This window comes from Myotis brandtii, unplaced genomic scaffold (assembly GCF_000412655.1).
Source record: "Myotis brandtii unplaced genomic scaffold, ASM41265v1 scaffold89, whole genome shotgun sequence".
In the NCBI taxonomy this organism is placed as follows: Eukaryota; Metazoa; Chordata; class Mammalia; order Chiroptera; family Vespertilionidae; genus Myotis; species Myotis brandtii.
In genome coordinates, this window is record NW_005371645.1 from 2042479 (window position 1) to 2070185 (window position 27707).

Here is a 27707-nt window from a genome sequence, read left to right on the forward strand (position 1 = left end):
CTCTGCAAGGCTCTGCAGGCTTCCCAGCGTGTCACACATCCTGACGGGTCACTGGGTGCTGGGGGCGGGAGGCTTTCCTCCTTGTAGGGCAGGAGGGAGTCAGGGGCGCCCTCAGGGAGGTCTGAGGACCATCTCCTCAGCACCAGGGGGCAGCGGCTGGAAAGGCCTGCCAGGCCTGGGCGTGCTGGGCTGGGAGGCTGCGCACTCAGCGCCCCTGACTGCCCCGCGCCAGGGCTGGGAGCACAATGATCTCCGAGGTCCCTTCCACTCTAAAATTCTGAGTCTGCTTCTCTCAGAGCGTGTTCGGGCAGCTGGGTGACCCTGTGCAGCAGCGGAGGTGACTTCCGACCTAAGTCAGAAGTGTTCCCAGAGACTCCCGAGGACAGAGGCAATCGGACCGGAGGACGGCTGGCAGATGTGCGGGGATCTGGTTTCCCGGGAGGCCTGGCGGAGCCCTCCCTCTCGTCTTCCTGCCTGCCCACTCCTCTCAGCTGTGAGAGAACTTCCTGGGATTTTTACAATCCTGAGTTACCAAACTCTTAAGTAATTTTTAATTGATCTGAATTGATCTGATCTTTTAAGAAATAAACTACTACAGGCAGTCCTCTACTTTCATTTATAATGAGTGAAATCTTACAGCAACACAGAATACAGGAAAAGTCAAACAGTAGACACATTTTAAAAGGGGAGTTATATATTCACAAAGCTAAAAAAATCAAACTGCAATTTTACTTCTCCCTTTGGGCACAATATTGAGAAAATATTTCCTACATGTTCCTTTATTTCATTCTTTCTCTCTATGAGAGCCTAAGAGTTGTGAGTTTTAAGCACATCTGGAGAATTCTATCTGACGGTTTATTAGGTGCAGGAGAGCTAAACCTCTACTGGTAGTACCACATTTTATAAAATCCTAAGAGCAAAATGCAGGACTCTCAAAATAATTACACAAACAGCTGAATAAACTGTGCGCCCAGCCAGGGTGGGCGGGAGGGCAGCGCCACCATGCGATGGCTCTGCAAGGCGTGGGCTGGTGCAAGGACAGGTTCTCCCAGTAACGCCCCGCCCCCTGCCAGTCAGGCCCCTTTCCCCGCTGCAGGCAGAGCGCAGGGACAAGCGGGCAGGCACCGTTTCTGGCAAGGAAGCCTCATCCGTGGCCAGATAGCAGACTTGGTGCTGCCTGGAGGCTTGCGGGTGGTCAGGCTGATGCGGCTCTCAGGCTAAGGAACCTGGACTGGGGTGCGGGGGGCGGCGCTGCAGACTTCCAAGCCCAGCTCTGTGCTTGGTAGCCCATGTCCTCGACCAAAGCGCAGGTGGGTGGGTGGACTGTGCATGCGTCTATGGGCCCAATTTACTCAAAACTTCTTTCAGCTATAAAGTCTGTGCCTGGGTACATGAGCTAAATTCAAGAAGAAAGGTGAGAAGGCTAGAGTCAGTTTATTAGATTTGTTTTTCTTTTCATTTTTTCTCCATCAACTATACCATAAATTTAACAGCCACATTATAGTAAATAATAGTTTACTATATATAGTTTACGCGTGCTCGCTGTAAACTCTCCCCTCCTATTAAAAATGGGGAGGAGTGGCGAGTGCAGGGAGGAGTGCTGGGAGGCAGTGGAATCAGACAGTGTCCTCTCAGTGAGAAGCAGCCCTCCCCTGTCACAGTGCCGTTCCCCATGTTAACAGGCATGCCTGCTCCCACGGCTGGGCCTCACGGGAGTGAGGAAGCATCGGCTCCGAGCCCCTGGCTCTGCATCCTAGGCCCTGGAACCCAGGCAAGAAGAGGGCCCTCTGGCCCCGTGTGCACCTGCTAGGACTGGCTGAACACACTCCAGAACCCGACTGAGAGGCCCACGTCCCCGGCACTGGCCGAGATGGGTGCGCTGCCCCAGCAGACAAGTCACATGCTCCACAAAAGTTCCTTGTCTCAGAAGAGTATTGGCTTCTTTAATCCAAGAAGGTAAGGAGAGGCTTTTAACTGATTACATTAGCTTAGCTCATACATCTCTTATGAGCTAAATATTCAGTTAAACATTTTCGAAAGCAAAACCTGACAAAATCCTCTCTTAAAGTGACTTAGGTGATAAGTTCTTAAACTAACTCCTCCCCCCACTGGCATGTCCACAGGATCACAACAAGCCCCCGGGACAGAAACCCACTTTGTGTGTGAACCCGTGTTTCATGATCATAAACAATATAAACTAGGAAACATTAATGTGAGCCTAACATTCCTAATTTTATTTTATTTTATTACTTTAAAAGCTATATACATGCAAAAGTTGAACATATCACAATGCCTTTAAATAAAGTTCAAAAATAAAATTACTTCAAAATCCATTTACTTATGAAAATGTATATGACAATTATGATGAAGATAAGTCAATTATATCCTTTTCTAATCTATCAGAAAAATACTTATATTATAAAAAAGAATTTTAATTCATGTCCAGAATAATTTTTAAATTCTTGATGAATAATAAAAACAAGTTGGACGTTAGTACAATATTTAAAGCAACAAGTTTCAGGCTTTTGAAAAATGGGTCTGATATCCTATACCTCATTTAAAAATCACTGAAGAAACTCAAGTTTAGAAACAAAGCATTTTTTAAAAAACTATGACCATTGTTATTATGGTTGACATGGTTAGGGATGCAAATGAAGGGCATGGCTTTCATAAATAGATGCTGCAGAAAGTCCACTCAAATGTTTGAAGAACTTTATTTACAAACACAGGTTGGAGGCCTGCAGGACCTCCCTGGCTCTCTGCTGGAGAGTAAAAATCTTGGGTCCAATGAAGCTCTGAGCACCCAGCCCTTCTGTGTGATGTGTAAGCGTGTGCGAGCGACCCTGGCGCCAAAGGTCACTAGGAGGACAGGCAGCTTCAAGCGACCCCCTCAGGCAAAAGCAGAAGCCGGCAGTCAGGGCGTGAGACAGGGTGCTTTGAGCAGGTCTCAGCATTCCAAAGTGTGGCCGTTTCCTTCCAGTGAAACCAGAATTTCTTTGGTAACAGAGTACAATATAGATTAACAACTCCAAAAATTAATATGAATAAATATGCACTCCAAGTTCAACTTTGTAAATGTTCACATTCATTTTGGAAAGGAGATTTAACTTCCTGCCCCGAAATGAAAAAAAGGCAAAGCTGCCCATTTTGGGGGACTACTGATTACCGGCATGACACAATCTGAGCAGGAAAAGGGGTCACTTAACAAAAGGTGTCTATCGATGTGGAGAGCCCCAGGTGGGCGCACGTCCGAAATGTGGGAGAAGCAACTTCACAAGCAACTAGAGTTCTCTCCTCTGAAACCAGAAGAAGGGGCTTCTCATCTGGGGAAGCCCGTCACCGTCTCACCTTCCTGTGAAAAGGCCCGACTGACACTCGGTTAGAAATAAGTTCACAGAGTCCAAACCTAGAGTTTGAGTTGTATCCTGATACTCAAGTGTCATTAGTTTTCATGTGAGTTAACCCAACGATTACTTTCCTTTTATAGCTATAAAAAGAAGTTTTAGAAAGGAAAAATAAAAGATGTGTGTGCTGTCAGTGCAACATCTGAGTAAATGTGGTTTTGCTTCTCCCAAACACAGAAAAAACAATGCCCAGTACATGGTACGTAGGAGTGTGTCACCACCAGGAATAACCAAGACAGGTCTCACCAGCGGGCTTCCTGCGAGAACAGCGTGGTTTCCGAAGCAGTCCTGTCACGAGGATGCATGTCCTATGACTAGGTACAGCCCCGCCACTTAAAGGGACTGATTTCCTGTGCCTCCATGAAAGGAGAGTGCACAAAACAATAATTAGACCAAAAACGGAATTTAAAAGGGCAAAAAAATTGGAGTGAAAAGAACACAGAAAGCAAAAACCAAAAAACAAAACCAAGCAATGTGACGGTAGAAACCCATAGTCTCCCCCACCCCACCTGCCACTTGGAGTCCTAACTGCCCATCTGCAGGACAGAAACCCACTAAGTGACCAGCATCGGACTTCGGCAAGTCTTCTCTTCACTCTCCCTCCTGTTAAGACCGTTTCCAAAACCAATCAGCAAAGGACAAAGAATTCTTTACAGAGTGCAATTAGTGCTTTCCACGTCCACCTTCAAAAGCATGATGCTCTTCATGGGCTAAAGGACAGAAAAAAACAAAAAAGAAAAAAAGGAAAGAAAACTTTAAGCAAAGGATGGGGCAACCCTTCTCTAAGGCATCTATCTCACTGTTTCCCCAAATGTTGGCAAGAACTCAAATACCTTTCTGTGCCAGTGACTGTGAGCGCAGGCGTGCATTTCCTGAGAAACGTAATAATGAACAGTAAACAAGGAATAAGCACGCAGCGGCACACTGCCTGTTTCTTTCGCTGTGCCGGGAGGGTGCGTCATCTGACAAGCTGATGGGGAGAACACGTTGGGCTCCGAGCAAATGCCGCAGGGAAAATGCACCCACAGAACGCATGCGTAGGGAGGGACCTCCTGTTACCCAGGCAGGCCACTGGCGCACGAGCCTGCCTTTAGAAATAAAATAGAACCAAACCAAACCAAAACAAAGAACAAACCGGGGGTAGCAATGATGTCTCCACCTCTGTGGGAAACGAAAGCCCATAAAGTGGATGGGTTTTTATTTTTCCCAAGCATATTTCCTCCTCCCAGCTCTACTGCCTGGCTTTCAAAATTACTAACGACATTTAAAAAAACTCGAGAATAAAAAAATTATCAAAACTATTTTTCAAAGACTTAACATTTAAAAAGTGGAAGTGGGAAATGGGAGATGGGAAGTCTGGTGGCAAGTGCAGACCCCTGATTCTGCCCCGGCCCTACCCACCCCCACAGTGGAGGTGTCCAGGAGGCCTGGCGGCCCATTCGCCTCCAAGGTTCCTCCCAGAATTTAGTCCTGGTTTCCACAGCTACTACATCTTCCCTGCAGGATCCGGCCTGCTCAGCCCGCCTTCTCTTCTCCTGGACAAAACACTGAGAGCAGCACACCTATGTTCTCCTGAGGGTGGCCTGGCATGCAAACTGGTTTAACTGAACAGTTCTTGCGAGGAGAAATACAGATATTTAGCTTTTTATGTGTTTTTTTTTTCTTTTTTAAGGAAGACTTTAAGGGCAGACACATGAAAACTGGTCTGGTCTGCAATCAAGTAGGCAGTACCGCTGGTCACATGGGGAGCCATGCCCCTCAGCAACTCTGGGCTCCGGGGATAAAAATCCAGAGACCCGAGCCCTGGGCGGCATGGCTCAGGGGATAGAGCGTCAGCCCTTGGACTGAAGGGTCTCAGGTTTGATTCTGATTAAGGACATGTACCTTAGTTGCAGGCTTGATCCCTGGTCCTGCTTGGGGCGCGTGTGGGAGGCAACCAATCAATATGTCTCTTTCACATCGATGTTTCTCTGTCTCTCCCTGTCCCTTCCACTTTCTCTAAAAATCAATGGGAAAAATATCCTCAGGTGAGGAAAAACAAAAAAATAAAAATAAAGAGATCCGAACTATCCTAAGACTTCCTGACTTCTGAGAGTAAGGGGCCCATGGTGTGGCACGGATGGGCCATGGAGCCTGCACGGGCTGGGAGAGGCCTGGGGCAGAGGGCGCCTGTGCGCCTCAGCCTGGAGAGAGGCAATACAGAAATGCTCAAACCCAGGACTCCGCAAACTTTTTCTGGAAAGGGGCACAGAATAAAGATTTTAGGCTTTGCAGGCCATAGGGTCTCTGTGCCAATTGCTAACTCTGCCACTGTGCCATGAAGCAACCATAGATGATATGTATACACATGGGCATTGCTAGGTGCCAATATGCCTTCTACATACATGACACTGACATGTACATTTCACACAGTTTTCATGCATTGTAGGTCTTTTCTGGTGTTTTTTTTCCAACCGTTTGAAAATGTGAAAACCACTTAGTTGCAGCCCCAAAACAGGCAACGAGGGGCCAAATTTGGCTTGAAGTCCATAGTTTGCCAACCTCTGCTCCAAACTCTCACATCAGAAAAGACATCTGCCATTCAGCTGCTCTGCTAACCTAACAGAATTTGGGGAGAGGGCTCTCTATACATTAGCAGTTTCTTGGTCAAATAACCAATCTTTATCCAAATCTTATATAAACTTATCAACACTCGATTCTTATCCACCCTGTGGGGGAGTCTGCCGTGTTGCCCTGTGAAGAAATTCTCACACCGGGTCCCGGGAGCACGGCAGGCGCAGGCAGGTGGCCGTTTTCACCCAGCTCACTCCACGCTGCTCCTCATCAAGCCGTGAATCACTTTCTGCCCAAACCTCAGTTTTCCAAATCAAGTCTGTAGCACATAGAACTCTACTGAGTAAAGGACTGCCTGCTTTTTATAAAATAAAGAGAATTACTTCTTTTTTTCCAATTCAGAATTTTATTTGAATAACCTTAGCGTTTTTAGATGTTAATTTACACCATTACAATATGGACTCCACTGAGACCTGTAGCTGGTGCTGCATCACCCACGAGCTTGCCAATGGAATCTATCTTTAGGGGCCTGTTCAGCTGAGTCAGCCGGCCCCGCTGTGGCCAGCTCTCCCTTTGTTGGGCTCCCCACGTGCCTGCCCATCACAAAGCTAAGCAGGGGCTCACTCAGTCTCACCTGCTGGCTGCCACTGCCCTAAAAAACGGCCTCATCACTCTGTGGCCAAATTACCTAATGACACCCTCATATCACGCTGGACCTGCTGCTAACCAACATGGTACCTGGAAATGTAATCACATAATTTTGAAGTAGAAGGGACCTTGGAGATCATTTAAGACCAACCTCTTGGCTACTTAAATGAGAGTGCGGATGACAAGGTGACTGGCTGAAGGTCACCGCTGAGGCAAGCCCGAGTGCCTGACAGTTGTCTGCACCGCCTCTCCTCTCTGTGTGACAGTGGCGCGGGTTCGAGGGCGGGAAGGGTGCGTAGCCCCATCACAAATGGCAGTGCAAGGCTCCCTTCCAGAGAGTTCCTGCTGTGGTTTACCCCTCAATGGCCTTTCAATTAACATTTGGACTGAAGATGCAATTCCTGCTCCCTAAGGAATGACCACTGTCTCTACAATGTGCACTTGCTCCACCACACAGCAGCGAAGGACTTCTGCCCGCAGCTTTGTCTCTTATGTAAACTGTCGCCTGACATCGGAAGTTGGGCGTCGCCTGAATACATGCGGCAGCTGCGGGTCTGTCATTCCACCTGATGTGTGACTTCTGAAGGAACAAAATTTGATTTTTCCCTCCTTTTTTGGCAAGGGGGCTGAGAAAAATGAAGCAATAAATGAAGCCTATTTTAGCAATTCTAAGATGTGCCTCCTTCCCCCTGGGGCACCCCGGGATCAACAGTGTGTCCGCTTTCCTGGGAGCCTTTTCCTTTCCTTTCCTAGGAATTCTAAAATGATGCTTATCACCGGGGCACCTTCGAGTCAGGGGGTTACAGGAGTTAAACACTGGGCTGCTGGCTCTCGATCAGTTTGGGAAACAGGAAACGTGCCCGCAGCAGGGCGGCCGTGCTGCGCTCCAGCAGCTCACTGGCGCCTGTGGCCCGAGGTGAGAGCTACCAAACAGGGGTTTAATGGCGCTAGCCTGTTTTCATTTGGACAAAAATGACTTTTTCAAAAGAGCACACAAAGCAATGAACACGAATCATTGATGGAAACAATGGGTCCACACACCTAGTCATACTTGAACGTGTCACCCATCCCTCGTTCTGTGTCCCCGTCACCGCCAGGCAGTGTGGGCGTCTCAGCAGAACATCCCGTCCCTGTGCTCAGCTCCTCCACGAACACAGATGCCACACACGACAGACCCCTGCTGCTGGGGGATGACTGAGACCTACCTGCCAGCTCAGACAGCAGCATTTGGTTATTGTTGCTTAACATAGAAGGTGATTTTTTCTGAGAACGCCAAATTCAAAATCAGGTTTAAATTTTTGAAATGATACAGACAAGGTGTATCTCCTTCTCTGATCCATGCATTTACTAGTAGGCAAGAATTAATCTCATTCTAATTTCTGAGACTAAACTTTTGAAAAAACACTTAAATGTTTTCATAAATACTTTCTGAATTATAGAATTTCAAGTGATTCTGCCTTCACCTCATTTGCAACACAGTTTCTATTTTTAAAAGTATGACAGGATTATCTAGAAAGTAATAACTGGAAAGAAGCACTTACGTTTATAAAATACTGCTTTAAAAGATATGTGGGGCAGGAGTTCATAGATCTTTTCTAAAACGGTTGCTTCGCCCACTAGAGAGGCATTTACATTCCAGACTTGGACCACATCGTCTCGGTCCCGAACGCTAACGCTGACGCCTATGACTTCGTCATCTGAGGGAAGACAGGGAAAAAGGAATGAGTGACAATTTCAGGTCTGCCAGCTTTGTTTTCTAAGCACTTATCATTTTATCTGTAAGTTATGAATAAGATAAAAAGAAGTGGCACAAGAGCACCATAACAAATACTTGTTTCTAAAGAGAACTGTTGGACAAAAAGCAAGTTATTGGGCGAAAGCTGTAACAATCACATCACATTTGACCAGGGATTCGATAAACAAAGGGTTCTAGCCGAACGCATTTCCAGGTAAGTGGTTCATCCTTTCTGACACGTTGCCAACACTTGTGACTACTCCTCACTGTGCTGAGGAGACCTTTTCTAAAATGAGGGGGCAGCTCTGCCCTCCGAGAGCCAAGTGAGCGCACGTGCACTTGCCTCCGTGCTCACCGTCTTTGTGGAAGCGGAGGTCTTTCTCCTCACTCCCTGCCAAGCGGTCAGCTAGCCTGGGGTGCTTAGTACACTTCGCCCCAACACTAACTGGGCCCAGACTGTGCATTTCGAGTTGCTCTGCCTGCTTTTTGTGGTTTGTCTCCTTTCCTATGAATTCTCCTCGTTCTCCGGTGCCTCACTCCCGTTCTGTGTGTGGACTTGGAGGCTGTGGGCTAGAGAATCCATGACCATCTATCTGTTAGCGCCGTGCATGAAGCAAGAGAACATGCTTCCTGAGGGAGGCTCTGCTGTGACAGTGCTACAGCGGGTGGACGTGCGAGCATTTACCCACATTAATTCATGGAGGTCGGGTACCTTGTCGATATCTGAGAATGGCAGCTGGAGAAGTAAGGCTTTGCTCTACTCTCACACGCTCCCTTGCAGCCACTCTGTGTGGGCTAAAGCCTTCTGACTCCTGGTTTTTATGTGTTTATGGCTCACTAATGAGCCAGGGTCAGCTCTCTGCACCTGCACACTCCGCACCAATAAGTGAAATGAGAAAGGTAAGCATCGAAAGTAGACAGTGTCGCTTTAATAAACATGCTTTGCCTAATTTGCTGTAAATCAAAGTAACTTCTTCAGGGAAACATTTCCTTTCTTTCCTCCTTCCTTCTCTTCCTCAGTTTCTCTCTTCTTTATTTCCTTTTTAAATGAATCTGGTCCAGCTAAACATTTATAATTTGACACTAAATGGTTCCATTTTCACAAATGTGCTATGTTGCAGGTGGATGGGCGGCCAGTTGGGAAGGAGGCCGAGGAGGGGCCCTGGGTGCTCGGTGCAGGGTCTGTCTCCTTGCAAACAGTTATCAAGCTCTGCACGTTACAGCTGGTACTCTTTCCTATGAATGTCACATTTACCAAAAATTTCCCAAAAACTAAATAGTCCCTGATCACAGCCATTCAACAGGGACTTATTATTCCATCAAAACCTTTGTTTTATTTACACCTTCAAAATATACTTCTGGAGCTCACCTCCATTAAATTTCATGTGAATATAAAAGCACCGAGTGAAGAGGGGAGCCCTGCAGTTTATCCCTTTCAGGAATGGCCATGAGGTCGTTGTTCAGCGCTCAGCATCCCAGCCCTGCCACTGCCCACTTCTGCACCCTGGCCAGAGGGGCGGAGGGTGCGGCGGCCAGTGTCAGCCTGGCATGGCCCTGGCCGCAGGCACAGCTCCTGTGCCCAGGCAGGCCCCTCAGCAAGCATGGAACAGCCCGAAGCGGGTCGGTCCAAAGCCTGGTTAGTTTGGGACATCACAGCCAGGGGAGCGCGGCTCAAGGAGTATGTGCGGCCCAGATGAGCTGACTGGCTGTAAGCGGCAGAGCCAGGTTCCTGGGAGGCTAATGGTTCATCATTAACGGAGCTGGCCTTTCCCGAGTCAACCACAGAACAACAGGTCTCCTTTCCTTAATCCTGCTATTTATTATCACTGGTTCTGGAAACGAATAATTCATACGGAAAACTTCCTCTCCCAGGGATGTCTGTATTTATAATTATACCTCGGACGCATTTTGGCTGCAATATTGTGAAGTTGCTAACCACTCCCTGTTAAAATAAAAGGACTCTTATTTTTAAGACAATTTCATCTAACCCAGGTTTTGTCTTAATAATAAAAAAAAGTGGTGTAAAAAGAAAGCAAAACAAAAGCAGAATTTTCGGAACTGCCGGTGGATGAGCTGGAAGCTCACCATGGCCCGGCCCCTAAAGATCACACAGCCAACAAACACAGCTGCTGGCAAATTAGTTAACACCAATTTGTTTTAAAAAATCGTAACTGAAAGCTGAACAGAAAAAATGTTATCCTAATGTTACCTCAGGATCATCCAGAGGAACTACCCATGAAAAACACAACTTGAAACGAGCAGTTCTTTGAGCGGTTTCATACAAAAAAAGCAAAATAAAAATGTACTCTCGGGGGCTCTCAGAAATTCACTCAGTATTTGAAAGTGGTCTCCAAAGTCAAGTTCTGAAGACCTTATATTTTAGCCTCAATTGTGGGAGGTCACAGCCAATAATGTTGCCCACCCCTTATCACACCCTGTGAGCAGGGGACCCCAGGGACCGGAGGAGGGGCAGGGACTGGAGGGACCGGAAGAATTGTGTCCACCTAACACCAGCTCCAAGAGCCCACTGGGAACCACGCTTCCTTTCCTTTCTGCCTGTTTGCCTTGGAGAGAGGACCACAGATACTGTTAAGATGAGTTATGAGGGCACATACACATGCATATACACAGACATAAATATAGTAGACACACATGTAAATATGCATGTGTCCATACACACATAACACTAAATGCCACAATCACATGAAAAAATCTAAGTAACTTCACAATACAAAATAAACAACTTCAAAACATGTAAAAAAGTCAAACACACAAACTTCTGCAAGTACCACGACAAGGCAAGCACCCGCCCGCACGGCCCTTTACCTGCTGCGGCACAGCCTGCGAACTGTTCCCCGATAGTCGCTAACAACAACTCTTTCCAAACTGTGGACTGGTGTGAAAAAAGAATAGAAAACAAAAAGCAAAACCAAAAATACAACATACATATATTTTTAGACAATTATATCCAGGAACTAAGAAAGTCCCATTTTCCGCAACCTGTGTACTTTCCACGCCCGTGTCTAGAGCCCACAGACATCTCCAAGCAACAGGTGTAAACAGGTGGCCTGTGCCGTGTTGCTCCCCGAGTAACTGGGACAGGTGCAGTGACCCAGAGTCACTAACTTTGTGTCCCAAAACCTTGGTGTCCTTCATCACAAAGCTAATTTCTAGTGACACCCGGATGAAATTAATGGGGGAGGGGGGGGATGCATTCAAATGGCATCATTTTCTGATTTATTTACCTCTTTCTAGTTACACTTGAATGCTATTAGTAAAACCCTTCTCTTCAAAACCCTCCTCTCTGTTCTCCTTGCAGTTTCTAAGGTACTTTAAAGGTTCTCCAGTAAAGAGCGCTTCAGGTTTCTGGGTTACTGAATACCAGACACATGCAAATGCCCATTCCCTCCAGACGTCTGCGCTACTGACAGGTGCTATGAGTCTGTGTGTGCGTTTCCACAGAAAACAGTGGTGTCTGCTCTACCTCCTACCAGCGAGAAACAATGGAGTCCTTTCTACTCAAGAGCCATACAGGTTCCCGAGGCCTAGAAGTCCTTCCAGCTGCCCCCCTGAAAAGGTCTTGGTCCCGCTTATCCCCTCGCCCTGGTTCACAGGCTCTGAACTCTCCCAGAACTGGGTCTGAGTCCCGACAGGCTGCTTAGTGCCTGTGGACCTGGCTGGGCAGCCACCAGCTGCTCTGAGTGTGTTTCTAGAGGCCAACGGGGAACAACAGGGCCGACCACTCAGGGTTGCCTTGACCACAAATTAGTCAACAAATGCACTCAAAGGACTCACCGTTTCATAAGTAGCTGCATGCTCGCTCTACTCCAGGGGCTCAGTCCATGTGAACCGCATCAGTGCTTACCATGCCGTTCTAATGAGCCGAAGGCAGCCTCGCTGGACTGTTACCCCAGATGACAGTTAGCCATCATGACCTCTTCCTCTCAAGAAGGGGTTTCTTTTCCTTCTCTTTTCTGGGCTACTTGTCTCCCATCTAGAAACCATCCCTTCTATTTTGTCTGTCCCAGCTGGAGTCCCTCACACGCTTGGTGATGAAGCTGAGGGAGAGGGAAAGTCCCATCCTGTTTCGGGGGCACACAGGCTGGCCCACCAGACTCCCACTCGTTGACAAGTAGGCAGGCACCGCACTGCACAGGGAGCTGATGCTTGCACAGACGTGCAGTGTATCATGTGGGATCGAGAGTGGCCAAGGGCACTAACAAGGAAGGGCGTGCCTCCGGCCTCTTCCCGGAAAGCTGCCATCAGGAGTGTTTCTACTAGAATCCAAAGCCTAGTGTCAGAAAACAGCATGAGAAGGAAAACTTGTTCTTATTGAAATTTAAAAACCTACATCCTCTCTTCTCTCTTCTTACACTATCTACTTCCTCTCCTTCTTAAGGGGACAGAGTGGAGGCCCAGGCCTTACCTGCCTGACTGGGCATTTGCTTCCTGGCATATTTTATTACGGAGGCCAAACAACAGGCAAATTTTGGAGCTATACATCCGGACTGAGCTTGCGTCTTTAACAAATAAATCTGGCTGCATCTTTAGGTCTGTGCTTATAGGAGAATGACTCCAGCTTAAGCCTACGGGTCCTGGAGACACTGCAATGCTCTGAGCTTATCCACATGAAAGAAACCGCGAAAAGGTGAGAATGGGTAGCATCTTCCTTATCAGCTATTTTCAAAGAAGCCCTTTGGTTTCCCAGGGCTTAGGAACAGATTTGAACATTCACTTTCAGACACTATGATACAATAGAGCCCCCCTCCACCCCCACCCCGGGGAGATGGAGGTTTCTAAGGCTTGGCCACAGAAAACCAGCATCCCACCAGGCCCTCCCTCCAAACAGCTCTCATCAGCCTCACGGGAAACCCCGCTCGCCATGCCATGGTTGTCCTCAGAACCATGTGCCCGTCTCCACGAGCCTTTGGTGGGAAGGACCCTGCTTCTCACGTTGTAAAACCAACATCCACGTGCTAGTTACGCTTGGTGCGGAAAGACGGTAAGCTTTCTGTAAAAGCTTATGCATTTAGCTCTTCAGACTATGACACAGTAAAAGGACTGCACCACCTCCACAGAGAAGCACAGGGCATAATCGCAAGGCAGTATGTAAGGCAAAACCCCACCAGGGTCAGCACAGAGCTTCGCCCCCCAGGCCTGTTCTGAGGCCACCAGGCAGGCTGTGGGAGGCACAAAATGGATCAGCTGCAATCAAGCCCCCCGGCTCAGCCAGCTCTAGGAAAGGGTCAGCGCACCTACCGTGCTGTCCTTGGGCACTTTCATCTTCCACACGCCGCCCTTCGCATTACTCTCCTCTTCCCTGGGTCAAAGACCAACGTCTAAAGTTATACTCAAGCATTAAGTGGTTGTACATACATTTACTTTAACAACAGATGACATTAAAAACAAAAAACAACCAGTATTCTTCAATAAACTCTCCCCCAGTCCTTTTATTGAAAACAGACGTAGATGAAATAAAAAGAATGGGGGTGGGAGGAAGAGGGAGGAAAGTGGAATTCAGTGACCACAAGGGCAGGGAGGGGATGCACACCCAGCCCTCACCCTAGACGAGCAGGTGGACAAACTAGCGCAGTGCTCCGCCAGGGAAAGGCCTCCACCTGCAGCACAGGATGAGGGCATTGCCGCCGAGTCTCCTGGGAGCCCCAGCCCCTTGGTGGGATGGGCTCTGTCTTCCTGTGTAGTATCTGCTTCCTCTCTGGTAAGAGCATCCAGACTGCCCCGTAAGGAGCCACGTGTCCCCACTCTGTGCCAGACCCACTCCGCTGGGGTGACTGCACACACTGCTTCAGGGACGGGTGCTTGTGATCCCCGTGTGAGCCAATGGGAGCAGCCCTGCTCCCTTCCTGGGTGGTGAAGCTGACAGGAATAACCTTGTAGGATGCAAGACTGGAGGTACTGTGAGCCATCTGCCACCCCTGATGGGAGAGCCTGAGAACTGAACCAACGGGAGGAGAACAGCAGGTCCGACAGAGCGAGCGCCCGGCTCTGCAGCACCTGAGCACCACCTGCCAGCCTCAGTCCCTCCCTGGATGCTCAGCTACAGGCCCCAACTCCACTTTTTGGCTCAGATTTCACTCCTGTCATTTGCTACCAAAGAAGATGACATACATTCCCATTTTATTAATGAGTATGTAATTCAGAACAGCTGAGGCACATGCTGTAAGGACGTGCTACTAACTGGGACTCCAGCCCAGGCACACTGGCCTTGTCCCCCATCACTGCACTGAGCGATCAGAGGACGTCCCTGCCCACAGCGATTTGCATATTAGGCTTTTATCATGGGCCAGAGGTGTCTTTGGTGACATGAACTTGTTCCACACAACAGGGTGGAACCCCCATCTGTCCCTCAACCCCCCACCAACTGCACAGTCCTGACTGACCACCTAGATGGTGCACACCGCCAAGGGCCGCGCCACACCTCAGAGCCTAGCCAGGGCTGTGAGACCGAGCGGGCCTCAGGGAAGAGCGCCCAGAAACCCTGCCGCCATCCTAGCCCTGTGAGCGGGTGGTGGGAGGGGCTCGGTTCATGATTAAGTAATAGCTGGAATGACATCAGCACCTGCAGAGAAGAGCTTTGCACTCCAATTCGGCACCAAGTGCTTAACGAGGGGACAATCACCCCTCCCCCAACCTCGGCTCAACCCTGGACACTTACCAAAGTGGTCGCCTCTCTCCTCTCATTAAATGATAGCTACATCTCAAAGGCAGGCTGGCCACAGGAGGGATATTATTGTACACGCTCCAGAATATCTTTAAAAGAAAAACACTTCATTTACTATACCCTGTATTGATTTTTACTATGCCACTAGATTATAAAATTAATGAATTAAAGAAAAAAATCAAATCCTCATTAAGTCCTATCCATTCAAAATGGGTTTTTCTCAGTGTTTTTTTCTAATTTTCTGCTAGACAATGTTAACATGACACGAAACAGCATTCCTGGCTGCAGTGGGGCCACGTTCTATGCCTCGCATGCGGTGGTCTCCAAGCAAACACTCCTCTGCATTCGCCTCCACACGACGCTGGGGATGGGCCTCGCAACGCCTGGAGGCCCAGCCTCTAGGACTGTGAGAAATACATTTCTGATGTTGAAGCCACCTGTCTATGGAATTCTGTTAGAGCAGCCAGAACTAACGAAGACAGAGTGGCTGGTAGACAGAAACATTATATAAAAACTAGAGGCCCAATGCACGAAATTCATGCACGGGTAGGGTCACTAGGCCTGGCTGGTGATTAGGGCCAATCTGTGGGGTGACCAGCGGGGCGATCGGGGGCCCCCCTCTGGCACCCACCTTGGCTGGCCTGGGGCCTGAGGGCTGGGGCAGATCCTGCGTGGGGCATCTGCCCCTGGTGGTCAGTGCACGTCATAGCGACCGGTCGTCCCATTGTTCGGTCGATTTGCGTATTAGGCTTTTATTATATAGGACAACGAGTGATAGGAATAGCAGTACTAGCCACAGGGACGGGGCCAGGCCTGGACTCTGAAATGTGCATGTCTGTGTGTCCGTCCTAATGGCCGTCGCACCGGAGGCTCATAGGAAAGGAAACAGAGGCTGAGTCTAACCTGCTCGAGCATCACTGTTCCGTGTGGTCATTAGGTTTAGATGAGAATTAGGTTTACGAAGAGCCAACCTTTCCCAGCTCGTGTGGAAGGGGCTACAGAACCCCTCTGTGAGGACTGTGGGAACACCCTCCAGCATGGTACGCTGAGCAGAGGGGACTTGCCCCTGGCGGGTCCGACAGGAACAGCGCAGCCACAGGACAAGGAGCCCCAAGACCGAGGAAGCGGCAGGGCTGGGGCGGGGGTGGGGGACGTCCTCTAGGCTGAACGTGGATGCTGAGACTGTCTTGTGAAAAAATTAAAGTAGAACTAATTGCCAGGACAACCCTCACAGGCGACGCGGAAACCCCGCTTCCTCCCTGTGTCCCAGGGCCAGGACCGCGACCTCACTGGGTGACTCAGGGATCAGGTGGGAGTGAAAGTGTGCGGTGGCCTAACGTGATGACGCAGGAGTCAGACCAAGAGGCCCACCTGCTGAATCCCAGCTCCCACTTCTGATGGCAACTCTGCCACTGGACAGTCTTCTGCCAGTGAAATGATCATCTTTCATTTCAGGGAAACTGGCAAATTTCCTCCTGGAATGTTCCCAAGAAAAACAGAACCTTCGGTGTACCAGTGCCCTGCTATTCACCCTCCTTTCCACCTGGAGGAGGTGCACAGGATAGTAATTTTACAGAAGTTAACAGGGTGGAGACTGGCCCAATTGAGGACAGGGAATTTGAACGTGAAGTAGGAAACTGGTCTTAGACCCTCATGTCCACACTCGACACCCCCAGCTCCTCCCGGTGGCCTGTGGTGGTGCCAGCACCTCTAGATGGGAAAGCAGAGCCCACACAGGGAGCTGGAGTCTGACCGAGCCCGGGCAGAACCACGGGGCCAGCAAGGTGTGGACAAGAGCCCAGGGCAGAACCATGGGGCCGGCACAGCGTGGACGAGAGCCCAGGGCAGAACCACGGGGCCGGCACGGCCGGGGCAGAACCACGGGGCCGGCACAGTGTGGACGAGAGCCGGGGCAGAACCACGGGGCCGGCACAGTGTGGACGAGAGCCGGGGCAGAACCACGGGGCCGGCACAGTGTGGACGAGAGCCGGGGCAGAACCACGGGGCCGGCACAGTGTGGACGAGAGCCGGGGCAGAACCACGGGGCCAGCACGGTGTAGACGAGAGCCGGGGCAGAACCGAGGGGCCCAGGGCGGTCAGGGTGCACGACTCAGCGTCCCGCATGCACCACATGGGGTGTGCTCCTGCTTGGACTTACCTGTACCGTCTGTACCGTGTAGATTTTCTTCAGGTTTGATGCGCACTCGGCTGCTGTGGCCCCAGGGAGAGATCTAAGTGAACAAGCAAAAGGGCAGAGACAGCAGCAAGCAGTCAGTGTGCGTGCACCAGTCCACAGGAACCTGCAGGCATCAGGCAAGTCGGGCTGGACCAGCCGTGGGCAAACTACAGCCCGCGGGCCAGATCCGGCCCGTTTGAAATGAATAAAACTAAAAAAAAAAAAGACCGTACCCTTTTATGTAATGATGTTTACTTTGAATTTATATTAGTTCACACAAACACTCCATCCATGCTTTTGTTCCGGCCCTCCGGTCCAGTTTAAGAACCCATTGTGGCCCTCGAGTCAAAAAGTTTGCCCACCCCTGGGCTAGACCTTCCGACTCACATTCCTGGGACCTATTTACAATTTAAGATGTGAAATTCCTACTTTCTGAAGTCATGGGTTTGCTTTTCTAAAAATAAACTTACTCATTCTGTGGGAATTTAGTAGAAAAAACCTGAAATGTATCTAAGAAAGGTATTGGAAACCTCAAAATCACATTTTAAAAAACCCTAAAATAACCTTGTAATGACCAAGCCTTTTGCCTAAGACTTTGGACAAGAAAGTGTGCCTATGCCCAGGTGACCATGACAATGCAGGGTCCTGACTGGTTCCCTGTGTGAAGGCTGTAGGCTCCGTGGCAAATGTGAACTTGAGAGGCAGGCGTCTGTGCGCGGAGGACAGATATGACCGAGGTCACCTTTGTGACCCAGGGACTTGCATGTGTGTCCAAAATACTTGCCTTTGGGAAAGTCAGTTAATTTCCGTGGCTGATTGAATTAGCTCTGCGATCTCTGTGGTCAGAATACGTTAATCTTCCATTTGCCCATGCTCCACTAGATGGCAACATACTACGGCTTATTCAGTAGAAAGCCAGGCAGCTGCCTGGGACGGGTAACATGACATGACGTCATCAATCCTTAGAAAACTCTGTGACATACACGCTTTCTTTCTCCCTACATGGAATCAGCAGTTCTTGCTCAAAAATGATGTGCCCGCTACATCAGACCTAAGGTGAGAATTCACACTCAAAATAATGCTTCCCAGCACCATGTCTGTTCACTGGCCAGACAGAGGCGTGCTGAGGGCGCGTGCTGGCTCGTGGCTGACCCACAGGGATCGATGAAAGGGACGCTCTTTACCGACCCTCAGAGGCAGACCCAGGTCCTTAAGAAGGTGAACTCTGTGGATCAGCCATTGCCAACCTTTCAGACCTCATGGACCATCAGTGGTCTGTGGAACCCCGGATCGTGACCGCTGCCCGGGATGGTCGTCAGGCACTGACACTGGGATGTGCATAAAACTCATAGCTCAGGTGAGGGAGGGCCGAGCAAGGGCCAGGCCCAGGTGCCTGGTTCTATGGGGGGACACGAGGCGTGTCAGGGTTCTACAGGTGACATTCGGTAACTATGGACCAATGAATGATCCCTGGGTGTCGAACCTGAATGCCAGAGACACATTTCTGAAATCAGCGCCCTGGCCTGGAGGTTGCTAAGTAAGCAGTTAAAGATCAGTTTGAGGACAAACAGGGATCCTTGTTGAGCAGGTAAAGTCTGATAAACTTCTCTGCAGCACTGGGTGTACAACTCATTTCTAGTTTTCATAAAGAAGCTGGACACTATTTTTGAAAAAGCAAATCCACAATAACCACCATGATTGCACGTTGCTGCCTGTCTTAAAGCCTCCTAAGTACGCTGCGAGCGCGGGGAGCGCGCCACTTCCTCAGTGCCCGAGCCTCGTCCACCGTGTTTCCGGGCCGTCTGGGCTGGTGGCGGTGAGGGCTGACTTGGACAAATATTGATTTGTGTTTAATGCAGGCCTTTACCCTGTTGTTGGCTAAGATTATGAAAACAGTGGCGGGGGGAGGGGCTTTTTAAAAAAAACCTTGATTTTTTTTCTGAAGAGATATGCACGTGAAAATTTTATTGCTTTTATATGAAAATCTCCTGGCACTTTTTCCCTTTGAAAAGTTTAGCTGGCCCCCCGCCCCCCGCCCCCCACAGCAGAGGATGAGAGAGTGCAGGGCTCCCTGTCGGGAGAGGGGCTGGGGTCCAAAGGAAGTAAATGGACTTTCTATTTTTTCATTTTAAAATTACATATTTCAAATTTTTACTAATTTTTAAAGTTCCACCACAATTTATAATGGTTTAGATGAGAGTAATTTGAATGTGCACCTCATAGCATTACGTCAACTGAAGCAGACACATTGTGAGGACCCGCCTTCTAACCTAGAAGGAAGTTCACTGGCGACCTGCCACTCACACTCTCACGCAGGAGACCGTCATACAAAGTCACTTAGGTCCCCTCAGTTTCACATTTTTGGAGACATTTTTTCCTTCTAATTTTTTGGAAGAAATCTAGTTTCCAGTCTATAAAAGGGCTCTAGAATGAAACAAGGACTAGGCAGTGCTGCTCGGTGTTTAAAACAACAACGCCAGCAGCTAGTGTGTACGAAATGAATGCACTACGGCGGCGAGTCCTTGCGAGCCTACTTACATAGCTGTCAATATTATTTCTTACTATTGTACAGGTGAGCAAGCCAGAATTTAGAGAGGTTTGGTAACGCGCCTGAGGCCACAGAAACCTAATCAGAATACAGGTGACCCATCTGAGATTTCCTGCTCTGTACCCCTGACTTTCCAGTCAAGCCCTACTTACATTTTTAAGGGGATTTTGCAACTGATTCTAGGTGTGTTCTCATTCAGGCCACAGTCTTTGCTGAATCCCATTTTTTTTTAAAATACATTCTTATTGATTTCAGAGAGGAAGGGAGAAGGAGAGAGAGAAACATCAATGATGAGAGAGAATCATTGATCGGCTGCCTCCCGCACGCCCCCTACTGGAGATCGAGCCCACAACCTGGGCATGTGCCCTTGACTGGAATCGAACCTGGGACCCTTCAGTCCACAGGCTGACGTTCTATCCACTGAGCCAAACCAGCTAGGGCTGAATCCCATTTTTAATATGAGGTTGTGTCCATATAACTTCCTTAGCATCGTTTTTCCAACGGAGGGGGGTTGGGGGGAGGCCACACTGACACCAGCAGGCTCCTGCTCCACAACAGCTCCATTCCGATTAACATCTCCCGATGCTGACCCATTGCTGTTTGAAAGATGTCAGGTTCTACGGAAACTAATTTTTCTAATTTCTGGATTCTGATAGAAGGCTCCTTACAACTGCTGCAGCTTTATGAATATCCAGGCATCAAAGTAACAGGATGGAGTTGTCGGAACTTCCGATGGTAGTAGATGTCTGGCTTGGCCTGTGCACGGCATGGCATTACTCTGTGCGCCACAGCTGATTCCGACAGTCACTGCCAAGTGCCCATGTGCCTAACCTCATATCTGAACCTCGGACCTCTTCAAGGGCAAGGCTGGGCCAGAGCCACAGAATGACGTTGAAGGGGCAAACAAAGCAGGTTTCTAAGTGACGGCGCCTTGCGAACAGACCAGTGTGTGCTGGACTTGCTGGTTCAATGTGGACCCACAAGCTGGATCGTCTACGCTTCCTGGCTCTTCAGGCGGCAGTGCAGGCGGCTGAGGGCAGAGCTGCAGCCCTGGCAGCCGAGCCACACCTGCTCTTCCCTCTTATGCCAACAGATAGTGTAGCAACTGGAAGGTCCCTGTATGTGGTGGATGTCCATTAAACAAACAGCTGTACTTGCATCACACGTACACTGTATTCTATCTTTTTTGTTGTTAATCCTCACCTAAGGATCTTGTTTCCATTTGTTTTTAGAGAGTGGAAGGGAGGGGGAGAGACACAGAGAGAGAAACATCGATGGAAGAAACATCTGGCTAGTGCCCACCCAGCACACTGAAGACACATCGATTGGTTGCCTCCTGCACATGCCCTGACCAGGGCTGAGGATCGAGCCTGCAACCAAGGTATGTGCCCTTGACGGGGATCAAACCTGTGACCCTTCAGTCCAAGGGGCAACACTCTAATCAATGAGAAAACTGGCCAGACCTATTCTCCTATCTTTTAAAGGTCTTCTTATTTCAAATCTTCCAAGAGAACCCTAACTGAACCCTCTCTCTACAGGCCAAGAATGCTCCTCTGTGGTGTGGCCCAGGGGACACTGGCACAGCCACAGACAGTCATCGCGACTGAATGGGATGCTGCTGGCCTCATGGCAGGAGGCCAGGCTGCTGCTGAGCCTCCTGCAGTGCACACGCCAGCCCTCAACACGGAAGCATTAGTCCCGAACGCCATGGAGTCAAGGCTGAGAAGCCCTGCGAGCACGTCGCAAGTTTCAGAGGATTTATCATTTATTCAGTCAACAGATTCACTGCACACCTCCCAGCTGAGGGAACAGAGACAGAGCCCTTGTCCCCGCAGAGTTTAGAACTGGCTGTCTGCTCTCTGAATCCCCTACTCCCGAAGGCAAAGGAACAATGTTTAAATCCTCTTTTATTTGCCTGGGACAGAGGCAGTGGGAGAAGCAGCTGAGAGAGGAATAGATACATAGACTTGGAGCATTCGTAGGAGATATAGGCAGAGCTGGTGAAAACCACAGCTGAGGAGTCAGGACCTATTTCACACATGGAGCTCTGTGCCCCCTCCCTGCGCTCAGTGGGGGCTGAGACAGCCCTGGGACTCTAACTGCCCTGCATGAGCAGGTGAGGAGTTTGAACTGTTTCTCCAGGAGTTTTCTCTCTGATTTAATGATATTACTGTGACAATGGCTTCCTTTTGTTGAGCACATGCGATATGTAAGGGTTTTACATATATTATTTCAAGCCCTTACAGCAATCCTGCCAAGCTGGTATTATTATCCTCACTTTATAGATCAGGAAATGAAGGCTTAGTGAGCCTGTCTCTTGGCAGACCTGGGTCCTTTCTCTGGTCTGCCTGGCTTGATGAGGATGCCTCTCGGTGAAAACCAAGCGGTCACTGTCAGCATGGGCAGTCACATACAGAACATGGGATCACAAATACCTCTCTCGCCCCACCTGAAGTTATATTCCCCCTTTTTGGGCCCACCCCCTGCTCTTGCCTGTTGTCCTCGCCTCTCCCACCACCCATCTAGTCCCCAGTGGGCAGAAGCAGAGGTGCAAGGCAGGGTGAGATGCTGCCAGAGTCCCTGGCAATAATGCCTCCCCAACATGTGCTGCAAGGTGTGCAGCTCAGGAAGAAGACATCTGCAGGTCGTTTCCTGGGGCTGGACATGAGAAGAAAATAACTGACCAACCAAAAGCCACTGATAGGCTGCAGCAGAAAGACAGGAAAACAAAGGAGTGGAGATGAACCGGCTAGTGCCCCCCAGCATACTGAGGAAGTGTAGTTAATATTAACTGGTTAAAGTGAGAAAGACGTTTCAGCTTTATACCTGGTTCCATAGTCCAACTAATGGAGACACACGTCCAGTGAACATGCACAGAAAATGCTGCATGAGAAAATGAATAATGACAACACTCCACCTAATTTGAGAGATCATCTCATTTCCGTGAAGAGAACATTAAGGGGAAACCACAAAGCCAGGGATGTCTCCTGAAAGTCCGTCTTCCTGTTGACTTTGTTAACATCAGGCTCAGCTGTCAGAGGGAAAACTCAGGCATGTGATGAACAATGTCCTGTTGAGAGCACTCATTCCTTTAAATTACTTTTTGACAGATTTCATTTTAATCACGTTTTAGACAGATCTGTGGCTTGTGGTTACAGCAGCTTGCTGCTTGAGAAAGAGTCACATGCAAAAATGATTCAGGGCATATTATTAGCATTGAATAATGCATCCATTGAAACTATCTATACGATCTGAATGCTTTATTTCTGCAGTTCTTATTTTTCCCTGCTATTGTCATCCCTAGCCTACAAGCTCCTTGACAGTAGCAACTGGGACTCTTTTGAGCTTGATACACACTTACTCCCCCAGCGCATGGAGGGTGGGTGGAAGAGGGCGGCTGGTTAGAGTTGACAACAGAACCACGCAAGGCCAAGTTTCCACTGTCATCGTGTCAGGTCCCTAAAGTCTTGCCAGCTGTCTTAGTTTGAAAATAAGGAAAGCGCGTCTCTAATATTAAAAAGGGAAAGTATACTTTTGAACAGACAGTGCTGGTAAGAACGAGTAACTTTCCTGGGAGAGGATGTTTAGCGACCACAGGCCTGTCTGCAGAAAGCAGCCACTGACCCACAGCTGGACAGGCTGCGAGCCCTCACCAGGCCAGAGCCCCGTCGTCCCCTACACAAAATAAACTCCTGGGCCTTAAAAGGGCCTGTCGTTTCAGAGGCAAGAATGGGGGGGCGGGGAGGGGGGAAGAACAGGAGTAGCTGAGAAGCCAGCCACTACCCATCAGCTGTGGCCTCCCATGCAGTCTCCTGCCTCGCCTAGTCCCCCTGGGCCATTCTATGAACAAGGACAATTGGGGATCCTCTTTGCCAAGCCCCCACCTCCATGGATCAGGTTTATCAGCGTGGAGCACACAACTCGAATGTATTTGAAAGCATCACACCCTGAAAGGTGGGTCCCTCTAGAACTCGGCACCGCGCTGGGCTCATCACAGATCTGTGGGAGCATCCAGCATGGGAGACACCCCTCCTGGGTGCCCAGGTCAATGCTGTCATCATCTGTGCATTCTTAGCACCTAGAGCAGTGGGTCAGATGCCCAATTAACCTTGTCAATAAACAGAGCAGTAATTCTCAAGTTTTGAGAATTTGTTACAAATGCACACCCCACCCCAGAGGTCTCACTGAGTAAGTGGGCAGGGTGGGGAGCCTGCATTTTAACAAGCACAGCCGGTGATTCGGTGACTGGGAGGTCAGGGTAAGAGACTGCACGTGAAGAAATAATGGCTGAGCGGAGTGACCGCAGTGGGAAAGGGCGAGCCGCCGTGGGCGGAATTCAACGAGGCCCTAGGTCAGTGATGGCGAACCTATGACACGCGTGTCAGAGGTGACACACGAACTCATTTTTTTGGTTGATTTTTCTTTGTTAAATGGCATTTAAATATATAAAATAAATATCAAAAATATAAGTCTTTGTTTTACTATGGTTGCAAATATCAAAAAATTTCTACATGTGACATGGCACCAGAGTTAAGTTAGGGTTTTTCAAAATGCTGACATGCCGAGCTCAAAAGGTTCGCCATCACTGGCCTAGGTATTTGGTGTGGCCACCTGTGCCGGGCGCTGGTCAGAGGTGGGGAGAGACCCCGGGAAGCACATTTTAAGGAGAGAGGACAGGCCAAGGCGGCTAACCCCAGAGAGCAAAGGGGCGGGGAGTGTGTCTGGAGGTGCGTGCCACTGTGTATCAGGGCTCAGGAATGGCCGCCCTGAGAAGGTGGCATCTGAGCAGGAACCAGAAAAAGAAAAAAAGCGCAGGCGCTCTCAGATGCCTGAGGGAAGAGCATCCAGGCAGGGGACCTGGATGGCAAAGAACCATGCTTGGGATAATGGAGAAAGAAGGGGCCAGTGAGCCACAAGGGTGTAGGCAGGAGGGAGAGTGACAGGGAGACCAAGGGACAAAGGTTTCGGGGGGGGGGGGGGGCAGGAAATGCTGCAGAATCCCATGGGCTGTTACAAGCACTTTAGCTTTTGCTCTGAGTGAAACAGAGCAGAAAAGCAGCAAGCTTGAACTGAGGTATTAGAGGGGCCACTCTGGCTGCTGTGATGGGAATGGGCTGCAGGGGCAAGGGTAGCAGCAAGGAGAGCAGTTAGGAGACTTGCATTCATCCAGGTGAGAAAGCTGGTGTGGCCTAAAGTCTAGGATACAGGTGGTGACAATGAATTGAATTCTGGATACACTTTAATGGTAGAATCAATAGCATTTGTTGAAAATGATGTAGAGCAATGGTTCTCAACCTTGGCTACACATTAGAATCACCTGGGAATCTTTTTAAAATCCTGATTTCTGGGCCTCATCCTCTGGAAATTGTTTCTTTGTTACTAATGTTGTGGCCCCACTCTACAACAAAGAAACAGAATTTCTGGAGGATGAGGCCCAGAAATCAGGATTTTAAAAAGATTCCCAGGTGATTCTAATGTGCAGCCAAGGTTGAGAACCACTGATGTAGAGGGTCGGGAGAAAGACAGGAGAGAGGAGAAAGGGGGAAGGAGGCAGAGAGTCACAGATAACTCCAAGGTTTCTGGGTGGGACAGATGTAACGAAGGAGCTCTGTTAACTGCTGTGATCTGAGATGGACAGATGGAAGGAGGTGGCCGGGCACACACCGCTGGGATGTGTGTGAGACGCCACACAGACGCAGCAGTGCCCAGTTTGGGGAATCACAGTGCACAATGCCTTGTGACTGGATGAGCTCACTGTGTGGACAGAGACAAGAAGAGGACTAAGGGCCGTGGATAAAACGCAGAGAAAGGGGTAACCATGAGATGAAAACAAAGCAGAGACACATAACTAAGAGTGGCCTCTAAGAATCAAGAAAGGGCAGGGTTTTAAATATCCAGAAAATGGAAGGAAAACTCTTCAGGCTATACCCTCAAACAAAATTAGCTCCCAAATGCTGAAATCCTTAGCCACAGTCTACCTGAAAACGCCCACACAACAGAACACAAATAGGGTCACACTGGAGTTTACTACTGGAAATGCAAGTAAGTCCACTGAGCAGCTCTCCAGTTCATCCTCGGGGGACAAGGGGAATGAACGAGGTTGCTGGCCTCACACACTGAGTTCAGATAAGCTGCTCCAGGGGCTGTGGGTGGGTGTGTGAGGGGAGGGGGGGAGGGGCTGTAGTTTGGGAGCATGAAATATCAATGTTAGGAGCTAACCTTTATTAAGCACTTATGTGCTGGTGTTCTACATCCATGGCTCTCATTTGTCCTCAGAACAGCCTGTGGATATATGAAGGGAGGCTTCTCTCTCGTCCTCATCGCACAGCGCTGGATGGTAGGACAGGCCGGGAGGTAGGTGCCAAAGGAGAGTCTGAAGCCATGGGAGGGAGGCCTGTGGATGATGTCTCTGACGGTAGGTATCAGCTAAGAACTTCCCCACTCTCTCCAGAATTGTTTCTCTGGGGAAAAGTGATAAATGAACCCCTAGAACTCAATGTGTTCATACCCCCAAGAGGAAGGGGCCGCCTACATAAATGCAATGGGCTCCCAAAGAAGTGGAGAAAGTCCAATACAAGCCACGGGATGGCCGACCAGGGAAATGAATTCATGTGAGCAGCGTTGGAACTGATTATAATCTCTAAACTAATAGAGCCACTTCTATTAAAGATTTCCACATGTGACAATAACAGTACATTTCACTTGACTTCTGGCTTTCAGAGAACAAAAATGTGCAAGTACATAATAGGAAAGCAATAGTTTGTCTTCACTGAAGTTACCATGTTCTTATCTTAAAAAGATACAAAAATAGCCCTATCCGGGTGGCTCAGTGGTTGAGTGTCGACCTATGAACCAGGAGGTCATGGTTTAATTCCAGGTGAGGGCACATGCCCGGCTTGCGGGCTCGATCCCCAGTGTGGGGCGTGCAGGAGGCAGCCAATCAATGGTTCTCTCTCATCATTGGTGTTTTTCCTCTCTCTCTCTCTCTTCCTCTCTGAAATCAATAAAAAAATTTTTAAAAAGATACAAAATATTCTTTAAAAGTTGTGTGTTATGTAGTATTATCTTAGACCATTCTTAAAAATGTTACTCTTGTAAGTAGACTGATTTTTGACCTGTTTAAAGAGAAACTCTCTTGATACTGCCCCCCCCCCCCCCCCCCCCCCAGTCAACAGTATTCACAATTTAGACCTGGGGTCCAGGTTTAACTCCTTGGACACAGATACCTGTTAACAAGTGGTTACAGCACACCCTTGAAAACAAAGACACACATGGTTTCATTTTGATAGTTGGCTAAAAACTCTCCTTACAACAGCGAAATGCTCTTAGCATCTCATAATGAAAGTGAAAATATTTTGGGAAAAAAAAAGAGCCTTGTACCTCCCCTACCCCCAACTTCTTTGAGCGCCAGAAAAGACAACGGGTCCGATGTCAGTTCTTACAGGTGGTGCTAAGCCCATAGGAAGAGAAGAATGAGTCTGTCCTCCTCAAAAAGGCGAATTTCACCTTTAAAAAGGCTTGCAGGCATTTTATGCAAGGCCTCCTACTGATGAGACCAGGTTGGTGTGCAGTGAGTAAATGTCAGAGGACTGTCACACACACTTCCTCCTGACAGTCACCCACTGCAGATGCATCAGCGCGCTCCTAAGCTCCTGGGCAGCCCTGGGTGTGAGATACGAAAAGGGGCTCTGCATGCACCCATTTACTCCCTTGTCAACAAGTTCTTGTGCTCCTACTGTGTGCCAGGCAGTTCTAGGTGTTGTGATACAGCAAGTGTCAAAAACAAAGTCCCTGCTTTGTGGCCCTTAACATAGGGATCGAGACAGATGAAAAGTAAACACACACAATTCACTGCGTAGCATTCAGCACGGGAGACAGAACAGAGAGGCTGCGGGGGGCGCTCACCCGCGCGCGCACAGGGGGGAATTTCGGAGAAAGCCGCCACTGTCCCCGCGTCACGG

General features: G+C 49.0%; 1 protein-coding gene across 7 annotated transcripts in view; it reads right to left on the reverse strand.

Moving 5' to 3' along the window:
* Positions 1 to 2213: 2213 nt before the first annotated feature.
* The window catches only part of EIF4E3 (eukaryotic translation initiation factor 4E family member 3), a 70699-nt gene continuing 45205 nt past the window's right edge, over positions 2214 to 27707 (reverse strand). For 2 of the 7 annotated variants that reach the window (XM_014532405.1, XM_014532406.1), the window contains exons 4-6: positions 17181 to 17253; positions 8147 to 8302; positions 4130 to 4492 (exon numbers count right to left, since the gene is read on the reverse strand). In XM_014532405.1, the coding sequence (XP_014387891.1) occupies positions 4230 to 4492; positions 8147 to 8302; positions 17181 to 17253 (492 nt within the window). In that variant the 3' untranslated portion in view covers positions 4130 to 4229. The other 5 variants (XM_014532411.1, XM_014532407.1, XM_014532409.1 and 2 more) reach the window with 5 other exon arrangements.